This window comes from Mizuhopecten yessoensis, unplaced genomic scaffold (genome assembly GCF_002113885.1).
Source record: "Mizuhopecten yessoensis strain PY_sf001 unplaced genomic scaffold, ASM211388v2 scaffold716327, whole genome shotgun sequence".
NCBI lineage: Eukaryota > Metazoa > Mollusca > Bivalvia > Pectinida > Pectinidae > Mizuhopecten > Mizuhopecten yessoensis.
Genome location: NW_018480061.1, coordinates 555,934 through 578,891, shown reverse-complemented (window position 1 = coordinate 578,891; position 22,958 = coordinate 555,934). Strand labels below are relative to the sequence as shown.

Here is a 22,958-nt window from a genome sequence, read left to right as displayed (position 1 = left end):
CCAGACTCCATCATCATAGACATCAGCAGTGATAGTGATCAAACACTAAGCCCTTTCCCTCCTCGTTCAAGGAATGTCGTACTAAGCCCTTCTCCTCGTTCAAGGAATGTCGTACTGAGGGGAGAGATAATTCGGAGAGAATCAGTATCATTGAAAATCAGACCCACTTTTGATACAACATCAGGTCGCCTTTACCCATTGATGTTTTAGACCAAATATGGACAAAATTATGTTATTCCTACAAGAAGAATTTTCGAGAATTTGCTAAATTACCTCTATTGGGTCCCACCTCTCAGGCCCCAGGGGGGTCAGACACACCATTTACACAAAATTGATTTCCCTTCCGCATAGGATGCTACTGTTCAAATTTGGTCAAATTACCTTCATCCGTTACCAATAACCTTCATCGTGAAGGTAAAAAGAAAAAAAGAAATTAAAGCTATTCCTATATATCCCTTATTTGGCCCTGCTTCNCCCCCCCCCTCCCCCCAGTGGGGACAGACATACCGTTTATACAAAATTGGTTCCCCTTCACCCAAGGATACTTCATACCAAATTTGGACAAAATCCTGTCATTCCTAAAGAAGGACAGGGATTTTGAAGAATTTGCTGTTTCCCCTATTTGGCCCCACCCCTCTACCCCCAGGGGGCCACACCAAGACCAATATGTTCCAGACTAATTTAGGATAAAATACTTCAATATCTATGGTAGCAGACGGATTTAAAAGGTTTCACCTCTATTTCCCCTATTAGGCCCCGCCCCACTGCCCCCAAGGGACTACACCCACCGTTTATACAAAATAATGTGTTCCCTTGGACAAAACATGCGAGACTAAATTAGAATGAAATCGGTAGAAAATGGATTTTAAAGGTTTTACTTCTATTTCTATTGTTTGGCCCCGCCCCTCTGCCCCCATCGTTTATACAAAATTGTTTCCCCTTTACCAAAGGATGCTCCACACCAAATATAAGTCAAGATAATTTATTTGAACAAAACTTGGTAGCCCTTCATCCCAGCATGTTACTGGCCAAATTTAAGCACCCTATGCCTATTGGTTTGTTTGTTTGTTTGTTTGATTTTGTTTAACGTCCTATTAACAGCTAAGGTCATTTAAGGACGGCCTCCCCTGTGTGCAAGATGCATGCGTGTAGTGGATGTGTGTGTATTTTGGGAGGCTGCGATATGTTCCTGTTTGTCTCCTTGTAATAGCGCGGAACTGATGCCGACTTTATAGTGCTACCTCACTGAAATTGAAACTGAAATGCCTATTGGTTATTCAGAAGTTGTTTAAATGTTTTAAACATATTTGACCCCCGTGACATGGAATATCAGTCAAGGTCGTTTATTTGAACAAACTTGGTAGCTCTTCATACAAGCATGTTACTTGCCAAAAATATCAACACTCTGGGCCTCTCGGTTATTCAGAAGAATTGTTTAACATATTTGACCCATGTGACCTTGAAAATGGATGAAGGTAATTTATTTGAACAAACTTGGTAGCCCAGCATGCTTATGGCCAAATATCATCACCTTAGGCCTCTTGGTTACTGAGAAGAAGTTGTTTAAAGTAAAATGTTGACGACGGACGAACGGACGCCGCACTATGCCATAAGCTCACTTGGCCCTTCGGTTATGCAACCGTCATTGATACAATCCATGAAGAATAAATACATGCAATATTCACAAGTATAAAAATCCATATTGAAGTCTTAATGTAAGTAGATGCAATGGTTTAATATATATTAATTCTGTTATAATTCCAGACAGATGATGATTGCATTGATAAGTCCTGTGAATTTAGTGGGAGCCTTAAAGCTGCCAAGAGAGATTAGCCAGTAAAATGGGTTGAAGACAATAGTTACACTATATCAAAAGAAAAGGTGTGTGATACTGCAATGAAAAGTCATAAGAGAAGAATAATGACTGCAACACGAAATGAACAGATAAAGCGTATCGAATCGGCCAAGACAGAACTCTGCCTAAGTTGTAAAGACATTAAATTGCTAACAAAAAAGTACTTAAACAATATACATGTGTAGTGCTGGCTCGAATTCGATCCTACGGGCTGATGTTTTAAAGGGCTTCCTCAAAAAAGCCTTGCAGGACCAGAGAAGGGATTTGAGAACATGGGTTTAAAAAAATCTCTCTGGCCTAAGTGACTGTCAAACTCGTGTAACTGTGTGTGCTGCCCCATGTGTGTGTGTCAGACTCGAATACTTCAGATGAGGAAACCATTGGCATGATGCGCCCATAGGCAGAATTTAAAAGGATAATTTGGTCATCGGATGAGGAGGAGCCCTTGTGTGACATTATCTCAATAAATCATGTGTTGCATTGAACAAAAGAACAAACTTATAAACAGTGACATTGCAGACTTTCCAAACGATAACTTTATTTTAATGTCTTTGTTTAGCGTCGAAAATCGGTAAATTTATTGATTTTTTTTTTTTTTATTACGTTTCAAGTTTTTGTTAATATTCAGATAATTGATATACATGATTGATTATATTATAATTATATTATAATTTTTTAATTTTGATGTTGTCATGTGATATTGCTGTATGAAAATTGTTTGAGAGGGGAAAAGTACTTTAATTATTTGTTTTGAATGATCTCAGTCTTTTCATTTTAAATGATTTTGTCTGTTTATTATGATTTTATTAAAATGTATTTTATACAATTTATTTTAATATCGTAAGACATAAAGTTTATTATAATTTTATTTCTCAACAGTTTATTTAGAATTTATATAATTATGTTGTGCTAGTAATTTGGCTTAATGTATACAATTATTTATGTGCAGTACATGTTGATCTGTTATGTTCGGAGAATTACCTAAAAAAACGAAAATTATGTAAAATGTTTACAATATAATGATCTCTGTTAAATAAGTTGATTTTGTCCAGTGATACACATGTGGAAATCTGTTCTGAGAAAGTACTCAAAATAATTAGGTTTTATAATTCAGTTGTTGATTCTAATTAAATTTTTATTTTGATATTGTATTTTTATGGTGATTTTTTTGTCATCTTAAGACTTATAGATAAGGTGATATAAAGTTTTACATTATTACAAACCTTGATACTGACTACGAGGAGATGAGTTATAAGTTATATACCCTTATTTCTTGTTTTAATTGCCACATATAGATTGTTTAATCTAGAAGTATACTGTATAAGTAACAACAGGGGTATATGACAGTGTCTTTTCACTAGAAACGCATTATAAACATAAGAATTAAAAGTCCAGACGGAAAGAATAGTCCATATTGACTGCTGATATGGACCAAGGAAAAATGGCTTGAGAACCAGGAAAAAACAGAAATTTTGTGTTTGACAAAGTGTGGGAACGCTGTGTGCTACGCTCGTCCGACTTTGAAATATATTTGTTCCAGCATGACCTTTCCATTTCAGTTATCTCATTAGTCTAGTCCCAAATTGTGGTCTGATCTGGTCTGGTCTCGTTGGTCGGGCACCAAGTTTTGGTCTGGTCTGAACTCACAATTTCTTTATTTCTTTTTGTCACTGGATGTCATATTGAGTGAATATCAATACATCAATATTCGGATTAAGTTATTTATTGATTACTGCATAATATCAGTAACAAGAATTATACGTGTCCCCGCTTTTCAAGTCCAATTAACAGTAAACTGTAGAGGAATTTCAGTCTGAAATGTGTTTGGATAGTCATGTATATATTTAAGTATATTCCAGGTTTTGTTATAGAGAAATTCAGCTCAACCCCAGCAATTATAGGCTGGTATCAATCTAATTAAAATTATATCTGCGCATCGCTCCCGTTTACTGATATGTCGCGTTGAAGATCTAACAACATCCCATAGAGGGTCATGTTCAGGTGACCTTTGCATTAACCAATCAGATGAGAGCTTACGCATTTCTTTTTCTTTATCTATTTTACAAAGCTGTCAGTTGAAATTATCACCTTGAATATGGTTCATTTCTTTAATTTGTAAGAATATCAAAGCGGGTCATTGTTTCATTTGCAGCTGAAAGACTGGGTAATATCCATCTTTGATCACATCATACTGTCGTTTGCAACTGGATTACATAAGAGCCGGTGATGGGCTTTGTAAGAAACCAAACACTTCGGTTCACAGAGCTTCCCGGGAATCTTCCGGCAGCAAGCACTCAGACAAGGCCCATTCCAGATCCTCCTCGCTGATTGACTGAAGACATACGGGTTTCGACCGTAGATACTTTATCAATCAATTTGTATCACAAGTATCTCGGGCGTTACTTAATTGTTCCGGGTATTATGGCGCGATTTGCTGTATTTTTAGTGTCAGTTCTGTTGTCTCTAACAGTTGATTATCCGTGTGTATTCCGTGTTATACTAATAGTTACCAAACGGGTACGGTATCGCTGCTTGTTCAATGTATGCTTCCTGTCGAGCAGCAGCTATCGCTAGTGCAATCTAGTTGTTTACTGTACATAAAGGTGTATGAACATTTAAAACGACCGGACTTTGGTGAGTCGCCGGAAGACGTTCCAACCTCACATATGCTATTTATTCGGTTTGGTTTAATTTTGTTTAACGTCATATTAATAGCTAAGGTCATTGAAGAACGTGCCTCCATGTGTGTAGTGTATGCAGGAGTTTGTTTAATATTTACCGTCCTTTTAACAGCTAAGGACATTGAAGGACGTGCCTCTAAGTGTGTAGTGTATGCGTGCTTGCATGATACGGAGTATGACGTGTTTGCCTCCTTGTGATAGCGCAGATCCGATGCCGACTTTATAGTGCTATCTCACTGAAATACTCTGCTGAAGGCACCAACCTCAGCATCCGCCAGGTCAAATTATACCGACAACGGGTGAACCAGTTGTTGCCATTCTTCCAAATGCTAAACGTTGAGCAGAGAATAACAACTATTATTTTTAAGACTTTGGTATGTTCCGGCCTGGGGACAGAACCCATCACCTTCCTCACCTAGCAACGCTCAACATGTGAATGGAGGAATTTCACAACCAAGCGGAGCTGATGAAGGTAATGAGTAGTTCCACAATAATAAAATTTCAAAATATTTCAAAAACATACACGTACCATAATATATTTTTTACTAAAAGAGTCATCTAATAACCACACACACACAATTTTCTATCATAAATAATGAACTGTACAAACAGGTTAGTATACGTGCATATAATTATATATTAGGAAGGTTATTTCTTGTTTTCTAGCTTTCAATTTATCATTTTGCTTATCAAAATCACAAAATTCATGAAGATAGAAATTGTTAACAATTATAAGCCTGATATTTGTACATATGTGTCTAAACATATATGGTAAAGTGATTTTAAGTAATACAAATAGCAATTTTATTTACAAAAAGGAACAAATTGTTTTGTGTGATTAGATAATTTTATTTGACATTTCTTTCTTTAAGGTTATGTGGCAACTTTCATATTCAACATCATCCTCAAGAGACATTGGAACACTACATGCAGCAAGTAACAGAAATGTATCCATGGATCCAGCTGGAGACTTATATGCGTTATCAGTAACGGCCGACAAGTTTACAGATGCGTACATAGTAGCAGAAGCCCAGAAATACTTCGGAATGAATTCCATAGCAACAGTGCCATTAGAAAATGTCTACGAAGGACCTGTAGCTGAGCAGTAAGAAATGAAGAAATACTTGATGTATCATGCAGACACATTTTCAAAACATTACATGGACATGCCCAGTATTCCAGCTTATGGACCATAATCCAACAAGTATGTATGTAGGTATTGCTGAAAGAAGTACATTCAAGGACAAGGACTTCGGAAGCATAAACACAAAGTCCACAATCACCCAGACCCACTTTATGAAACAGAAGAACAGCAACCATCATCAACAGTCAAAACAGCAGGAACATCGAAACTTCAACTACACAAAACACGTCCTTATTATTTGGCTTCTGTTATTCTGTTTTAATTGACATTACAAATGCACCAAGAATACATGTAATTTTGTTTATCTTCCTTGCCATTGGCTTTTTTTTTTGCTCCAAATTTAATGCATATTCCATACATTTTTAATTTGCATGCCTTTTTAGTTGTGATAAATGTATTGGTTCCTACAATCGCACCTTGTTAAACTAAAACTGAATTGATTTTGTTAATGCACATGATATGTATTCCATCCTTTTTATACGACCGTCGAATGACGGGACGTATTATGTTTTCACGCATTCGGGCGTTCAGGGGGCCGAGCGGACACACATTAGTTTTCGCTCAATAGCTTAAGTAATTTTGAATTGATTATTACCATGGAAGCTCGGACAAGTTCTATAACCAAAATTACATTATTTGCCAATTATTTGACATCTGACGGGCATATCATGTATGGCTTCGCGTAACTCTTGTTAACCTTATATTAAGTTAATTTTGAGAAAGTTTCTTTAGTTTTGGGGGCGGATTTCATTTATTCAATATATGGCATTTACATTTCATCACAGACATCGGTTGTTTTCTTTTAAATTACTCATCAATGTGCAGCATTTTTCGTTTGTAGAAAACCAAGAAGAGAAGCAACGAAAACGACAAGACATAGAGCGGAAAATGAAGATAACCTTAGGAAAAATGCTGCCCATTTGCAGGCCATATCAGCATTTAGAGACCAGTTGCAGGTAAATACAACAAATGTTTTTGACAGGACAAACTAGTAGCATTAGTAATAATAATAATAGTTCGAGGTTCTCATATACCGCTTTATCGCAACCTAGTTCGTAGGTCGTCTCAAAGCGGTTCACAAATTATTATCTGTGGTTATAGGGCCTTTGCAACCAGTCAAAACCTCTCTCAACGCCAAGGGGAGCATTGCATGATGGCCGACTAATATATTACTACCGGGTTTTTTAACAAAGAGGAATAACTACATAAATTCAGGGGGAGTAACTCCAAACTCTTTTAATTCACAACCAACCAATTTAAGGCTTCTTGAAATTCAACAAAGGGACCTAACTACCTGATCCAGTCATCTCACTATTTATAAGGTCATCCGAGTTTTGCTTAAGTGACCTATTCTAATCCTCTCCGTCCGTCGCTGTGCGTTGTCAGGTCCCCAAAGGGAAAATTAACCAATATATCATAAATCTTCTCATCCAGACTCAGAAGTAGTAGTCATTTTCTCTGCATAGAAAGAAAGATCATCAGGGGCTTTATTTAAATTGTAAATTTCAGGACCCCTGAACTATCTGCTCCCTTTTGGAGGGGGTGAAGTTTACTATATTTTATATAGGGAAATAACACTTTTGGGTATATATTATCCATTTTCAGCATTTGTTGAATGAGGGTAGAATATTGTAAAATTTGGATTCCTGCCCCATCCCCAGGGGCTAGGTTGGGGCTCCAAAGGGAACATTTACAAATGTTTTAAAATTCTTATCTTTTGATGACATGCCATTTGTATTTCACTTAGTTTACATGCTGATTTCTATGCCACATCACATCTAAACAATAAAATAAAGCTACCAGTACCTATGACATAACTCAGATGACAGCTTAGCCTCTTGGGCATCTTGTATTTATAAGTAACTTTATAAGTTTTCCACTGGTTTGACAGATTTGAAATTTCGCTGAGATGATGCTATTAAAGTAAATAATTTTGAGCTACCTCCCATGTTTACAGATTTTTGCTCCTTTTAAAACATTAATACACTTCTTTCTATGTACTGCACCATTTTGAATGAAAATTGCTACACATACCTTGCTATCACTTTCATGGAGTGGATATCAAATGGATATAGAAGTTGGAATAACTAGCCATAATTATATAGAGTTATGCTCCTTTTCTTATGGGTCATGATTGTATAATATTCGAGGTTCGAACCCCAATTATTTAACTTGTGCACCTTTTGTAATTTCTAAAACTGAAAAAACACGAAAATGATTACAAATGAAAGGTGTTTTTTTTCTTGGAAACTTTTTATTTTTAATTTCGTGAGTGTGGATTATAATATCGCCAAAACCTGAAAGTAAAAGATAGACCTGAAAAATCAACACATCAAATAAATTCTGCAACAAAAACATATTAAGTGATCTCTAGCCATTATTCTTAATGTCACAAGCAATGTAAAATAAATATCTTTTAGAAATCTTTAATTTTTGAGATATAAGTGGTATGCATAATTATTGTCACTAATTTGATGAGACAAAACTGTTTAGGTATCTTGTTTATGTGATTACAAGCATGAGTTTATATATTTTTTTATATGTACTTCATAACATAAAATATATGAAATGTCAGCCAAATACGGACAACACCCTGTATCAATCACCCGCCATACAACAGATCACCCATCAAGAGTCTTCTCCGAATAAACAGGTGACCTACCAGAAAACAATGTGGCCAAACACAGGGAGATTGATGCCTCTTGAGTCAACCACATTCAATGGGACCCATATGACACCTCAGTTGCATCGACAGTTGCCATATCCATTTGACTGGGTTTACCATTTTTGAGGTTCTTACAAGGACCAATCAACGTATACTCACGGATGCCTACACACTCTCCTGTGGTAAAACTCTTCTTGCACTGATGGTAAACTGTTTGCCGTGTTAGCTAATGGAAAGAAGAGAAAACTTTCATTTGGCACTCCACTCACTGAGAGTTTCTTGTTGAATGATTCCAACTTCTAGACGAAGTTTATTTTATGTGGAAAATCGGTACGGAACTTGGCACGATTGTTCTGCCAGGAATGTGTTTTCCTGGTTTAAACGATAGCTCATGACAGTGTTGGAATTCATTGGATTACGTATGAGTACGTGTGGGTATGTGTGTCTATTTCATAGTGTGTGGTGTGTATACATGTGAACATGGGAGTTAATTATTTCGTTAACAAAGGTAGGATGAAGTAATGTTTGGTCATTATATTTCCTATGGCGCATTAGTTCTTTAGTATGTCACATTTTTATACAAAGAAATAATTTTAAAAAAAAGTTTATTCACAGAGTTTGTCGATTACACTTTTCCTCTACTGATTCAGTTACAGTATGTACTTCGTGATGAAGTTTCCGGAATATTGTATCTGAAATCTAATATGCATTTTTCGGACTATAGTTCAGATAAAAAGAAAATGATCAAAAATGATATATATTTTGTCTTAGTTTCAGGTGTATAGGCATTACTATGTACTATTTTCAGTGTTTTTACTACTGGCCAGCAATTTGAAATACGAAAGGGTGCAATAAGGTTAAATACAAGAGATCTGGTATTGTGGGTCTTTTTACGTATAAATGTCTGTATCACTTATTTTTCCGGATTACGCCAAATCCGTCTTTTAAATCTAAACGTACTGTACCACTTCCGGTGAGATAACTTCTGTCCAACAAATATGGCGGTGTAGATGTTGATGTTCTTTGTACATATTAGAAAATGTGTAGCGTGTTGGTTAATAGTGGTCTTTGGAGTGTTGTCCTCACGTATGTATTTTATGTATCGTCTTTTTTCTTTTAATGTGTCTGCTCTTTTCTCTCTCTCGCTCTCTTTGGCATGGTGAAAATAGAATTTCTATTGTTGTTAAGATACTGTTGATAACATTTCGATTATATCAGCAAACTGTCGCGGCATTGGAGAAAAAGCAAAGCGTACTGACATTTTTTCATACTTGAGATCAATGAAATGTAACATCATATGTTTACAAGACACACATTTTACTGATGAAAAAGAAGATATAATTAGAAATGAGTGGGGGCTTCAGTGTTTTTTCAATTCCTATAAATCTAACTCGAGGGGGGTTGCCATCTTATTTAAAAACAACTTTAAATTTAAAATACTGAAGGAGAGAAAAGGACAGTGGTATTTTTTTAGCTGTTGAAATTGGAATCGAAAATTTGAAAATGACACTCATTAACTTATATGGTCCAAATGAGGATAATCCTGTATTTCATAATCTTGTATCTGAAACCATTGAAGACTTCAATAATAAATATGTTATCATATGTGGCGATTTTAACTTAGTTCTAGACCCCAATATAGATCCCCAAGGCCAGGGACAAAATTCTGGAAATCATTGACAATTTCTCTTTAATTGATATTTTTAGGGAACATCATGAGAACTTAATTAAAAAGGTACACCTGGAGGAAAAGTAATCCAAAAAAACAGGCACGCTTAGATTTTTTTATTGTGAAAGCTTACTTTCAAGTACTATGCAATCAAATATAGAAGCAGGATACAGATCAGACCACTCTTTTCCTTCGATTTCTCTACAACTCACTGAATTTAAAACAGGGAAAGGTATTTGGAAATTCAACAATAGCCCATTATTACATGATCTAAAGTATCTTAATCTAGTGAAGGAATGTATTTTGGATTTCAAGTATATTTTGTCTCCCTGTTTATAAACTTGCTAACTTATCAAACATACCAGATGCAGACCTTCAGTTTACTATTGATGATCCACTTTTTCTAGAGACTTTACTTATGATCATTATAGTTAAAACAATTACTTACTCAGCCCACACCAAGACACAACAAAACTTGAATGAAAATAATCTAAGAATAGCGATTCAAAAACTTGAGGAACAGGATGATATTAATTAAGTACAATTAAGACAAAAGAAAGAATTAGAAAAAAACAGAGAACATAAAATCAAAGGTAGCATGATCAGATAAGAGCTAAATGGGCCGAAGAAGGTGAGAAGCCAACAAACTATCTTTTCAACTTAGAAAATAGAAATTTTACCTCTAAAATAATTCCTAAACTGCATTTAGATGACGGTAATGTAATAACAAAACAAGAAGAAATCTTAAATGAAGTTCGCAAGTTTTATGAAAAGCTCTATAGTGATGACAGTGGAATAGAGGAGGTGCATTTGAATGAATTACTTAAAGACAATCATGTTTGTAAACTAAGTGGACAAGATGCAGAAAAATTAGCGGGTCCTATAACACTGGAAGAAGCAGGTCAAACTTTAAAAAACATAAAAATAACAAAAGTACTGGCATAGATGGTTTTACAGCTGAGTTTTATAAATGTTTTTGGAAAAATTTGGGCAATTTTGTGGTAAGATCTATTAATTCAGGCTATGCAAAGGGTGAACTGTTTATTTCTCAACGACGCGGAATTGGCACTTCATAAACAAGAGGCCCATGGGCCTTAACGGTCACCTGATATATTTATACAGAGAGTTGATTTTGTTTTTAACATGTACAGAAATATTATTCAAAGTGACAAAAAACAATAAAACCACCTTATTCAATATCTAGCATACAGATTTAAGACTAAAAAGTATTTGAAACTAGTACCTCTGATTCTAAACAAGGAAAATGAAGACATTTTAGCACAGACTCCTTTGGGCCCCACCCTACAGCCCTTTTGGGGTAGGGCTGGCTCAAAATTTTCAAAGTATCAAACTCAACTCAAGGTTATAATTGCAAACAAGTTATTAACATGTAATATTCAAAGTATCATTTGCCATTATAAACCATAATAAATTTTGCCCCCCCCCCCTCCTTCCCCAGGGGGAAACATGATACCCTAGGGTCATGAAATTCGCAATTTTGGTTAAGCACCTTAAGACCCTTCCATCAATAAAGAGTATTTGATTCTACCATATTTTGGTCTTGAGAAGAAGATTTTTTAAATTTCAGTCAATTCGACCTTTTTGGCCCCACCCATCAGCCCCGGGGTGTCAGTCAGGGCTGATATGTGCATACTATCAAACTGCTACCTAATACTGATAATGCTAATCTAAATTGAATTACTTCCAATATACAGTATATTAATCCTACAACAAGCCCGGGGTGGGGCAACACATACATCAACATAGATTAAAAACGGTATTTATCCGGCAATAAGCCCATGCCCGGTAATAAGCACACCCATGACAAATACAGTACAGTAGAAATGCTAACAAGTGTTATTTCATTGTCCTGCAATAATGTGCACCCCTACTTTGAGTAAGAGTTTATTTGTTGGCCCCCTGGGCTTATTGCAGGATCAATACGGTATGAGACAATTGAAAAATAGGTAGTGATGCTCAATTTGTATTTCTATTCATTTTGTGTATTATCTGACCTGATAATATTGCTGACAAAATAAATATATGTACTTTATATTTCCATTCAAATTTTCGGGTATGTCCATCACTACCTATGTGTCATTTTCATTTCAGAATGTGGAATCTGTATGGATGCAGAGCTGCCAACCTTAGAGATTAAGAAATAGTAATCTCAGGTAGTATTCAAATGCTTTTTTATGTCATTTCCGCCACCGTGCGAAATCACAAAATCACAGCAACACGGAATGCATCGGGCATAAGTAGTTCCTTTGGCAGACTTTACAATGTCCGGATACAGCTTCGGATATTCCCCTCTAAACGTCGGAATGGATAATTTCCATTTTTTCCTAGGAGAAACGTCTTCTTGCCCGTCCAGTTTGACACGTTTTTCCGACATTTTACTTAATCTACAAACGTCCTTTTCACATTGAATTAACTCCAGCCTATCTCGAGAATCGATGCAAACGCACGTGTGTATCTGATTTGCGATTATAATACTGAAAACGGACATCGGGACCGGATAATGGCGAAACTAACAAAAAACGGAAAAATTCCGGATTTTTTTAAAAATCGTAATTTTACTTAGAAAATCGTACTAGCGTAACTCAGACCTCAAAATCGTAATAATTACGCCTAAATCGTAAGAGTTGGCAGCTCTGTCAGGATGCCCAGAGGGACAGTGTTCTGTGACTGTGGTCACATCTTCGCCTGCATGGCCTGTGCAGCAAGGGTTGAACATTGCCCAGTATGCAGATGCTTGATCACGCAGAGGATAAAAATATTCCAGTCCTGAATAATGAATACTATGAATTTTCTTAAATATTGCATAAATCAGGTTTAGTTTTAGCATGTGAAACATGCGTAATGTTTGTTTAAAGTGCCATTGTTGATATCTGGTCAGATATATGTGTGTGCGCGTTGGATTATAGTGAATAAACAATGGTATATTAAACCAGCTGTCCAACTTTATTAAACATTGCCAAAAATAATTTCACGTGATCTCTTTGTAATGTATGTGATTGTTTTTTTTATTATTTGCCTTTTGCAAACCAAAATATGGGAGTCTACCATTTGCATAAATCAGGTTTAGTTTTAGCATGTGAAACATGCGTAATGTTTGTTTAAGGTGCCTTTGTTGATATCTAGTCAGATATATATGTGTGTGCGTTGGATTATAGTGAAAATACAATGGTATATTAAACCAGCTGAACATTGCCAAAAATAATTTCATGTGATCTCTTTGTAATGTCTGTGATTGGTTTTTTTTATTATTTGCCTTTTGCAAACCAAAATATTGGGTCTACCATTTTTGTGTTTTATGACTATCAGTTCATAATAAAATGGTATCTTTAATGTAAGAGTTGAGCTTTGAAAATGTGAAAAAGTGTGCTATTAAACAAGTTTTATGGAACTTAAAATGCACAGGGAAAGTTTGAATTTAGAGTTCTGAGAATTTTATGAAAGTGTCCCAAAAATCAGTAATTGCAGAAGATAATGTTTACACGGGTTATCATTACCTTGGTAATTGAATATGGCATATACATTAATTCTTCTCATTTTAGTTTCAAAGACATGGAGAATCAAATAGCTCCCTATTTGTTAGAAAATACAAGTACGTTGGTACATGTATTTTTTATTGTGACTGGAGGCAAGAGAAAGCATATTAACATGCAGCGATCTCCATTTAATGTTTATATTACTAAAAGTACAAATTTTCATCTGTACATTTTACTTGTACGTATATTTTTCTGATTTTGTATTTTCTTTGGAGACCAAAATTGAAGAAAAAAATGAATTTAAACAGAAATTCACTGCTATTAATTTTGCTCGACGAACAAGGTGCATGGATATATTTATACTGCACCACAAATCTGTCTCTAGTCTATACGCAATACATGAAGCCAACAATTAAGATTTTAGCCCACCATATCCAAATCGCCTTTCGTCCGTAAACAATTATCATACTATTTCTCAAGAATTACTGGACAGATCTTTCTCAAATTTCATATACATGTATGTTCCACTTGAATCCTATAGTTGTGCATATTTATTTGTTTGAAACTGATTAAACAAGATGGCTGCCTGGTGGCCATCTTGGATTTTGACTGTTAAAGTTAAGATTGTTAACACACAACAAAGCAAATCAGGAATGGAGAATAAGAACAGTTTTAATGAACTTCTCTGGCACATGGAACTGGCAATTCTGTTCTATTATCATTCAAGTCAGCTGTAGCAAATTTCACAGAAGATAAATGACGGATAGTTTCACAACAAACTAGCTGATTTTCGGTGCACATGACACTTTATATAAATGTCTAAACTTACACTAAATGTCTGACAATCGTATCCCTTTTCAAAACCCCTTCTGCATTCTGATCCTGATATATGTTCGCATGACCACCATTGTCATCATCAGCCTCTTGTGACAGATATTCATCTATGACATCATTTTCCACTATACAGAAGTTAAGGAGAATGCAGCAGACCATAATGATATATTTACATTTGCACTGCATAGTGCCTAGATAACTGTACTGGTCCCATTGTAACATATTTTCCAATAAATACAACGGGGATTAGGTCAGTGTAGTGATACAAAATTTGTTTGCCAGAACTACTTTTATGGGCGAAATGACTCGCGTTTCAGTGAGAATTTTAAAAAGTACACTATAAATAAAAAGGAAAAATACAAAAACTGTAGAAAATAGAAACAGAAAGTTATGAAATGGTATGAAACAATGGGAATAAAACAAATAAAAAAATAAATATAGAAAACAAGTAAATCAACCACGTGACGTCAGCAACCGAGTTTGTCGTCTGCTTTTAGAAAAGATGGCATCATTGGAATACACTGACGAGGAAATGTTCAATGAACCTATCAATCATGGCACTTTTGGTATACATCTACCAGCAACACCTAATACTGACCAAGAAGAAGATAATTGGAGTGATTCGTCAATAACTGACCTGATAGCGGCCTCCGAAGTGACTCTGAGCGACATTCAACACATGGAAAGACAAATAACACAATCCGACATGGATATCCCCCCTCCGGAAACTCCGGTATTGGAAGTGATTACTTCCATGACGGCAAACAATTTGGAAAAAATATTGCAATTAGCAGATAATATCGGGGCTACTACTACTACTTTCCCTGAAGTCAAAGATGAGACAGTTCATGTGCAAGAGGAGCCCGATACAGATACTAAAAAGAGATTTAAAACAGTTGATGCTAACCAGCAAAAAATATACCAAGACGCCAACCAAAGCGAGTCAACCAAAAAAAACACATCATGGGCCCTGAAGCTGTTTCAAGGTAAACATTCCTCCATTTACACACATACAAACACTTGTACACACACTCATTACGTTGACATTTTTATGAATGGGTTTACAGCCACCAATCAAAGCCGTCGCTGACCAATTAGGCTACCGTCTGAACAAATCATAACAAATATCTCACGCTGCAAGTGACTCCGTGTAAACAGTGTAAACACACTTGATAAAATTAATTGATTATCGCATTTTAAAAACAGCAAATAAACAATTATTTCATCATTACACAAAGCTTTCATCTTCTTGTTGCTGGTTTAAAATCCGTTATCATATCATGATCGATCAGAGCAGCTCACAAAATCGTGGATTATAACAATTTTTTTTTCTCTTTTCAGACTGGCACCATGAAGTATACCAGGGGCCCTTGGATTTTACTGATGTGAATGTGGAAAACCTAGCAACAGTTTTAGCGAAATTTTACTGCGAAGCAAGACCAAAGCAAACTGAGGCGAGGGCAAGCATGTTAAAACCTGAACATGCCGGGGAATATCACAAGAACACTCTCAAAAATATTAGGGCTGCATTGAACCGTCATTTACAGGACCTAGGCAGAGACATGGATATTGTTAGGGATAAGCAATTCAAATCATGCAACAAAACCTTAAACGGTTTATTAAAAGAACGTATGAGGTCTGGCCTTTCACGTCCGACCTTACACAAAGATATCATCACAAAAGAGGATCTCGGCAAAATTTGCACCTACCTGAAATCTATGTGTCACTCATCAGCTGTTGTTCTCCGTTTAGCTGTGTGGTACAATCTCGCGATTCATTTCGTCAGTCGCGGTTTGGAATTTCATCAACAATCACGAGACACGGCAAAAAAACTTCCAGGGGGGGGTATCAAATTGTGAAGCCCCGTCCGACAAACGAATGTATGCAGTAGACTCCGAATTGTGTCCAGTAAAACTTCTCCGTCAACTCATTAACAGAACAGATGAATCAGCACACAAGCTATTTAACCACTTCATTTGTGACGTTACGGAAACCAGCCCTGTGTGGTATACAAACAAACCACTCGCCGCCCGCACATTTGCCAACATGATGGCTGACCTTTGTAAGGGTGCCGGTGTAAATCGGAAGTAATCCGCACACTGTCGCAGAGCCACAGGTATTGAGAATCTGTCTCACTCGGGTTACGAAGCAAGATGCATCATGTATCTGTCGGGACACAGAAGTGAATCCTCTCTTCGATCATATAATCAGTCGTGTTCTTCAGAGCAGAAAAAATCGCTTTCGTCCTCGTTGTCCGCTCTTGTAACTGGCGAAAAAAGTATTGTTGTCTGTAAGCCGGTCTCTGAAAATGGCCCACTTTCCATCGTTTCGGCCATGACCAACACGTGTACCACAGCTTCAACGGAAAACACAGTCATGCCCACCACAGTTTTAACAGAAAGCACAGCATCACACTTGTCTACTCCATCTTCTGCATATCAGTCTAATTCGTCTTCATTCAAGTCAGGTTTCTTGAGTAATTCTACCTTTCATGGATGTTCATTTACCTTCGGTAAACAGTGAAAACTTGTGTCAGCCGACTCAAAGCTTTCAATAATGGCCGCCTCCGCCAGCTGATCTCTGACCTAATTACCGCCAAGTGGCGATGTTCCGCTGTGTTGTGTCTTAAAATGTTATTGTATGACAGTTAAATCGCTAAATCACCACAACATATATTAAAAAGGTCACATGTTAGTATACAAATTTGTAATTGACATATATGCATTTAAATAAAAAAATAATAATTATTAAATTGATGTGTTTACTGAGGAACTTTCTTGTTTATTGTTTTTGTCGGCCTGGTTTCCCTTGACAACGACTGTGGAATGCGAAACTACCCGGCTGTTCCGAACAATTTACCGCTGACCCAGTCGGTGTGTATAAGAGTTTTAAAACAGAAATTAACAATTCTCGCAACATTGCACAACTAATATTGTTGGTTTGGAATATAAATATAAGGATTGGTTGTCATATTTTTGACGTTTATTGGCGTGTAAACTACATCGGGCTTGAGATATATTGAATGGTGCGCTACAACCAATCCTTAAATCTACAGTAGTTGATACTTTCACAGTTTCTATGTAGTGGAGTCGTCTAAATCTTGACTTCAAGAGAGCAAAAGCTCTCTCTATTACGACACGATTACTTGACTGGTAAAAATTGTACTTTTTTGTTGTGGAGATAAATGCCCATTATTACGAAACGGCGTCATTAGCCATTTACGAAGAGGATAAGCTCCATCTCCATGTATGTGATATTCCATATTGCACTTTGACAAGCCTGTATCCCACAGATCCGAATTCCTCAACACTCTGGCATCATGCACACTTCCAGGGTACCCTGTAAACACATCGGTGAACACCATATCATGTTTACAAACACACTGAAGTTGAATAGAGTGATATTGTTTCCTGTTAACATACCTCTGTGGGTTTGTATGTGGAGCCCTTATCCGTATATGTGTGCCATCTACTGCACCAACAATTCCTGGGAACCCATTTCGTGTTTTGAACTCCCGTTCCTCCTCTTGATCATTTGGCCTGATATACAGCAATAGCATTTTATCACAAAGTTTCAGTATTGCTGAAAGAATCTTATCTCTACATACTACCGTCGTTGACTCTGACATACCAAAGCGATCTGCTATTTTCCTAATGGAATCCGTTCCTCCAACATACCAAAGAGTTACTAAAAGTTGTTTTTCTATGCATATGGGATCCCTTCGTCCCGGCCCTGCAGGTTGCAGCTCTGGAAACTCTTTAATGTGTTGCAAAAGTGTAAAAAGTGTAAAAGAGTATCTCGGTTCATGCGAAACATCCTTTTAAAATCATCGTCTGTATAGTTGGGTACCACTTCTTCTACATAGTTACGAATTCGTGACTTTTCATCGCCTTCCCTGAAAGAAAATAAAAACATGAATATTTACATTTTAATCATATAACTTCAAGTAATAGACCATATCTGAGTTTCATTCCTTTTGTAAAAAATACAATACAGGCAAAGAAAACCCACAGTGATGTAATTTGACGTTACAAAATTTTATCCATAAAAACTTATGTTTCATAGGCCAATAACCGTGGTATAATTGAAATTGTTTATAATTTATAACAAACCATAATATAATCATGCCATGACCATATTTGAAAATATATTCCATAATCTACAACATAACCTGTATCTAATTCCAAAATTATTAAATTAATATATATTTAAACTTCATGGGATCCCAACATTTTCATTTCGTCCGTGTGTTGCTCACAGGAATTTGTTACAGACGATCGTGTGTTTGAATAACTTATGAAGGCTATGGTCGTCCCACGCACCATCAATATTAATTATTCAAATATTGTTTTGTAGAGAATATTATCACTTACGACTCTAATGGTTATCACACTTACATAACACTTGCAATTGACGCTAAGAACAATGCAGGAATATCGTCCACGATCACTTCGGTATCGTCTTCATCATCCAAAACAACAGCGGCTAAACCGGCAATTGCCCCCATCGACATCGAAGCCGCCATATTGAATTGACCATTTCCTGTTCTGGTGCGTTCAAAACGCACTGTTCTATGGAACAGCCAGAACATGTTGGGGACAGCCGTTACGAACACACCCCAAGGCATCCATGTAGTAAGCTTGACTCGGTTACCTGGCCTTGTGACTTTTGGGTCAGTTAAGTTAGACATTCTGTAAGACATTGTATGGTGTAAGTTCATTAAAAAATTGAAGAACTTCATAAAAAGAACAGCCAATTTAATATGTATGTATTTACGTCCCCTACAAGGGCTCTGCCCATAACAAAGTATTGCAAGCAATCCAATGTCCCCAATTTGTTAACAGAACTAGGGTATAAGATTGAACTCCAACGATGTGTAATTTTGGAGTTTTGTTTTGAGATGCAGATTATACTTACTTGTACTGGAGCTCCTCTCTGGGTACTGGAACTTTTTAAAATCTAACTTAACATAAAGAGAAATAAACATGTTGATGAAATTTGAAGTTAAACACACTGAATTTCATGCTTTAGTTTAATGGCAGTGACTATTGATGGACTTTTTTATTTACAAAATTATTTGATATAAGCAAATGATTTATTTTCTTACACATTTGTAAATATTTGTATATGCTCTCGTTCAACTTAATCAAAGGTCATAATGCGTAATAATGTATAGTAAACCAAAATATTTTCAGATGGTCTTTCATAGATGATGCACCTAAAAATCCAAATTACGTAAAGTTTTCAAAATCATCAAATGTTTTGATATTTTTTTTCTGATGAATTTTGTGGTTCCAGTATGTTCAAAACTCAGGTTTGGACACATCTACTTTACCTGTCAAAATGAAACAACGTAAAACATACTTTTAGTTTACACTTTTTGCTGGAGAAAGTGAACTTATTTAAATATTCAATTATTGTACCTGATTTACTTTTTCACAAGATAATTTACCAGGTGGTAGCCCCCTTTCTTGTGTTATATCATCAACTATTCACAACATACTGTTTGTACATTTGAAACTTTTGAGATAATACTCACAAACAACATCAGGTCTTTGAATTGCCGGTCACACATCTCTTTAACGTCACATTTCTGCACACCTCCACTTAAAACAGCCTTTAAATAAATCATTTCTCTTATTTCTACAGTTTTTCTCTTTAATTGATTTGGAAAATAGTGCTTTTAGATTTAAGCATACATCTATATCTACGATTGATGATTTCAGCTTTAATATATATATATCAATTTAGCTAATATGCCAAATTTGGTTTGTTAAATTGCTAAGTGTAATTGTATATTTTTCCTTCATATTTTTAACCAAGGTTTAAATATATGAACACAATTTAGTGACATCTCTTCCAACAACCTAAAGACAACCTTAAATCAGAAATTTAAAATCAAAAGGGCTTCTGGCAATATGATGACTTCAGCAATTGAATCTGTTTGTATATTATGTTTCACTGGTACAGAATGTTTTGTCTAAAGAACTTATCAAGAATCCATGCATGGAACAAAAAACAAGAACTTTTAATGTATTCTTTAAAACGAGTTAAAGTAATAATTGTCTAACAAAGAATTAATGTGACACTTTGTATGCATACATTATAATATATATTAATTTATGAATACATACATTTAGGAAACTTCTTCCTTCCTTGTTTACATTCCTGTCATGTGGGTCCGAATTTGGAACTTTGTCCAAATAATGCCTTTCATTAATTTCTGTACTGGGGGACACAAAGTCCAGTCACCTTGGGACAGATGTAGATGGTCTTATATCTGAGGTATGTGGTGGTGTTGGTGGAAAAAATGCTGGTAGTACATTAGTGCGTGCTGCTAGGTGAGGCTCTGTATTTCCATAGAAGACTTGTTGCCGGTAAAAGCCTGTAATACAATGTAAACATTGGATAGTATATGGATAAAATATAACACTGAGAAATATTCAATCGTATTTTTTTCCCTATAAAAACATAAACCAATCTTCCAGCTGAAAATATAGTTTGTAGTAAGCCTTAAATAACTGATTTTTTTTGCGTCACATCAAAGAAAACAGTGAAAAACTATTTGAAGACCATTAAACGTGCAAGTAACTGTCAACAAGAGATGTTTCAAATTGTTCTCCCCATAACATCGATTCCAATCAATACATGTTCCATAAGGTTTTTTGCCTATATCTTCCTCCCCTATATTCTAATACTTCTTTACTGCAGTGGAAACCCTGAATGTACTTATAATTTTGTTTTTGTATTGCTCAAACTGAGTATTGTGTGGGCTGGTCTCACATTGGTCCTACTCTGTTCTACCCCGATATTACTGAAATACATATACATGGCACAAAGTGCCAAGTGAGCTTATGATGTGGCGCAGGATCCGGGGTCCGTCGTCAATATTTTACTTTAAACGAGTTTTTCTTAATAAGCCAAAGCTCTAGGGTGTTGATATTTGGCCAGAAGCAAACTGGGATGAAGGGCTACAGATTTTGTTAAAATTACCTTCACCCATTTTCAAGGTCACAGGGGTCAAATATGTTTAAACTTTGAACATCTTCGTCTCCAAACCAAACTGCCCAGGGAGATGATATTTGGGCAGTAGCATGCTTGGGTGAAGAGCTACCAAGTTTGTTCAAATGAATGACCTCAATTATATCCAAGGTCACAGGGGTCAATTGTCTTAAAAAAAAACTTTAAACAGCCTCTTCTCAATAACCAAAATGCCGAGTGTGATGATATTTGGCCATTACCTTCTAGTATGAAGGGCTACCAAGTTTGTTCAAATGAATGACCTTCGCCCGTACTCAAGGTTACTGTGGTCCATACATGTTTAAAATCTTCAAATGATTTTTTTCTGTATAACCGAAAGGTCAAGGGTAATGATATTTTGCTAGAAGCATGCTGGGTTGGAAGACTATCAACTCTGTTCAACATAATGTCCTTGTTCGACATTCAAGGTCACAGGCGTCATATGTTTAAATATTTATGATTTTTTTATGAATCAAACACTGATATTTTGCCTGTAGTTGTATTTAAGGCCACTTTTAAGATTGCAAGTGTGAGATTAAAACCAGGTGAGCGATTCAGGCCCATTAGGCCTCTTGTTTAATAAATCCTTTTCACAAGGAATACAATCAAAATCGTTACGGCGTCAACAAGCCGTGTTCAAAATGGCCTTGTTATTGTTGACCTCTTTACTATGTACCACCTTAGATATTTGACAATTGGGACACACAGCAATTATGTTATATTATTTTCTATACTTGAACTTGTGATGCAGCCTGTATTGATGTCCTATACTATATAATAATCTAAGACAGTTACTTATTCTTCATAGAAGATTAGAGTTGTAGAAAATTTAAAACTTCTTAATAATATTACCTTTGATTACTCCCTTCTCTGTAGAGGGGATAGACTCCTTTGACAAAATGTTTGGACACGAGTTGCACCTTTTGTTAAAAAAAGGAAGACATCAAATGCAAAAACAAGATGTATCGTAAGTAAATTTCAAACCCAAATACACTTAGGAGAAAAATATAGAACTTTAAGATGAGCAGAAAATATGGAACTTATAAGATGAGCAGAAAATATGGAACTTTAAGATGAGCTCTAACTTTACTACTATTTATGACACGACACAGTCTTCCCTACATGTAGTCACTGCTGCGAAAAATGTTTGGACGAATAAACGAGACGGACTGACGAGGAAAACTATATATATATCCCGTTTCGTCGAAGCAAAGGTATGAAAATTAATAAAACTGTTCAGATAGAATTGAAAGGTTTGACTCCACTGAATTAAACCGCAAAAGGTCAAGTATCCTCTTCATAGTACAAGTATTAAACAAATGGCCTTTACAAAAAAAGACTTATGTAAGGACTATAATGTAACTGATCATGATTATATGGTATCGTGTCCACTGCCTGGAATTCAACTGAGCATAGCTTTGATTAGTGTAAAAGTATTTAAAAGTGGTCTTAGCGAATCACTAACTGCCTGTAATTTCTCCAGCACTTTTCTTGCATATCATGCCAAAAGTCAATTGCTACCCGTAAGTATTGGCACATAATACAGTTCGGGTTCCTCTTGAATGGGAGGACTTGAAATCCTTCTCTCTCTTAATT

The 22,958-nt window shown here is 35.9% G+C and overlaps 2 protein-coding genes across 2 annotated transcripts; one reads left to right on the top strand and one right to left on the bottom strand.

Annotated features, from left to right (window-relative positions):
• The first annotated feature begins 14,741 nt into the window (after positions 1-14,741).
• LOC110443136 lies at positions 14,742-16,318 on the top strand. The gene is made up of 2 exons (XM_021487147.1): positions 14,742-15,328; positions 15,684-16,318. The coding sequence occupies exons 1-2, from the start codon at positions 14,845-14,847 to the stop codon at positions 16,199-16,201; spliced, it is 1,002 nt and encodes a 333-aa protein (XP_021342822.1). The 5' UTR covers positions 14,742-14,844; the 3' UTR covers positions 16,202-16,318.
• A 1,582-nt stretch (positions 16,319-17,900) lies between these two features.
• Positions 17,901-19,201, bottom strand: LOC110443133. Its single transcript, XM_021487144.1, has 2 exons — positions 18,740-19,201; positions 17,901-18,237 (listed from the first exon to the last, which is right to left on the bottom strand). Exons 1-2 carry the CDS (start codon positions 19,081-19,083, stop codon positions 18,045-18,047), a joined length of 537 nt encoding a protein of 178 aa, XP_021342819.1. The 5' UTR covers positions 19,084-19,201; the 3' UTR covers positions 17,901-18,044.
• Positions 19,202-22,958: the final 3,757 nt, after the last annotated feature.

What these genes read in the sequence shown, in the direction of transcription:
- LOC110443133 (XM_021487144.1), bottom strand. Translation starts at nt 19,083, where the DNA reads ATGAAGTTCTTCAATTTTTTAATGAACTTACACCATACAATGTCTTAC. An exon ending in GCGTCAATTGCAAGTGTTAT is followed by an intron (nt 18,238 to 18,739) that starts GTAAGTGTGATA and finishes ATTTTCTTTCAG; the next exon opens with GGAAGGCGATGAAAAGTCAC.
- LOC110443136 (XM_021487147.1), top strand. Translation starts at nt 14,845, where the DNA reads ATGGCATCATTGGAATACACTGACGAGGAAATGTTCAATGAACCTATC. An exon ending in GGCCCTGAAGCTGTTTCAAG is followed by an intron (nt 15,329 to 15,683) that starts GTAAACATTCCT and finishes TTCTCTTTTCAG; the next exon opens with ACTGGCACCATGAAGTATAC.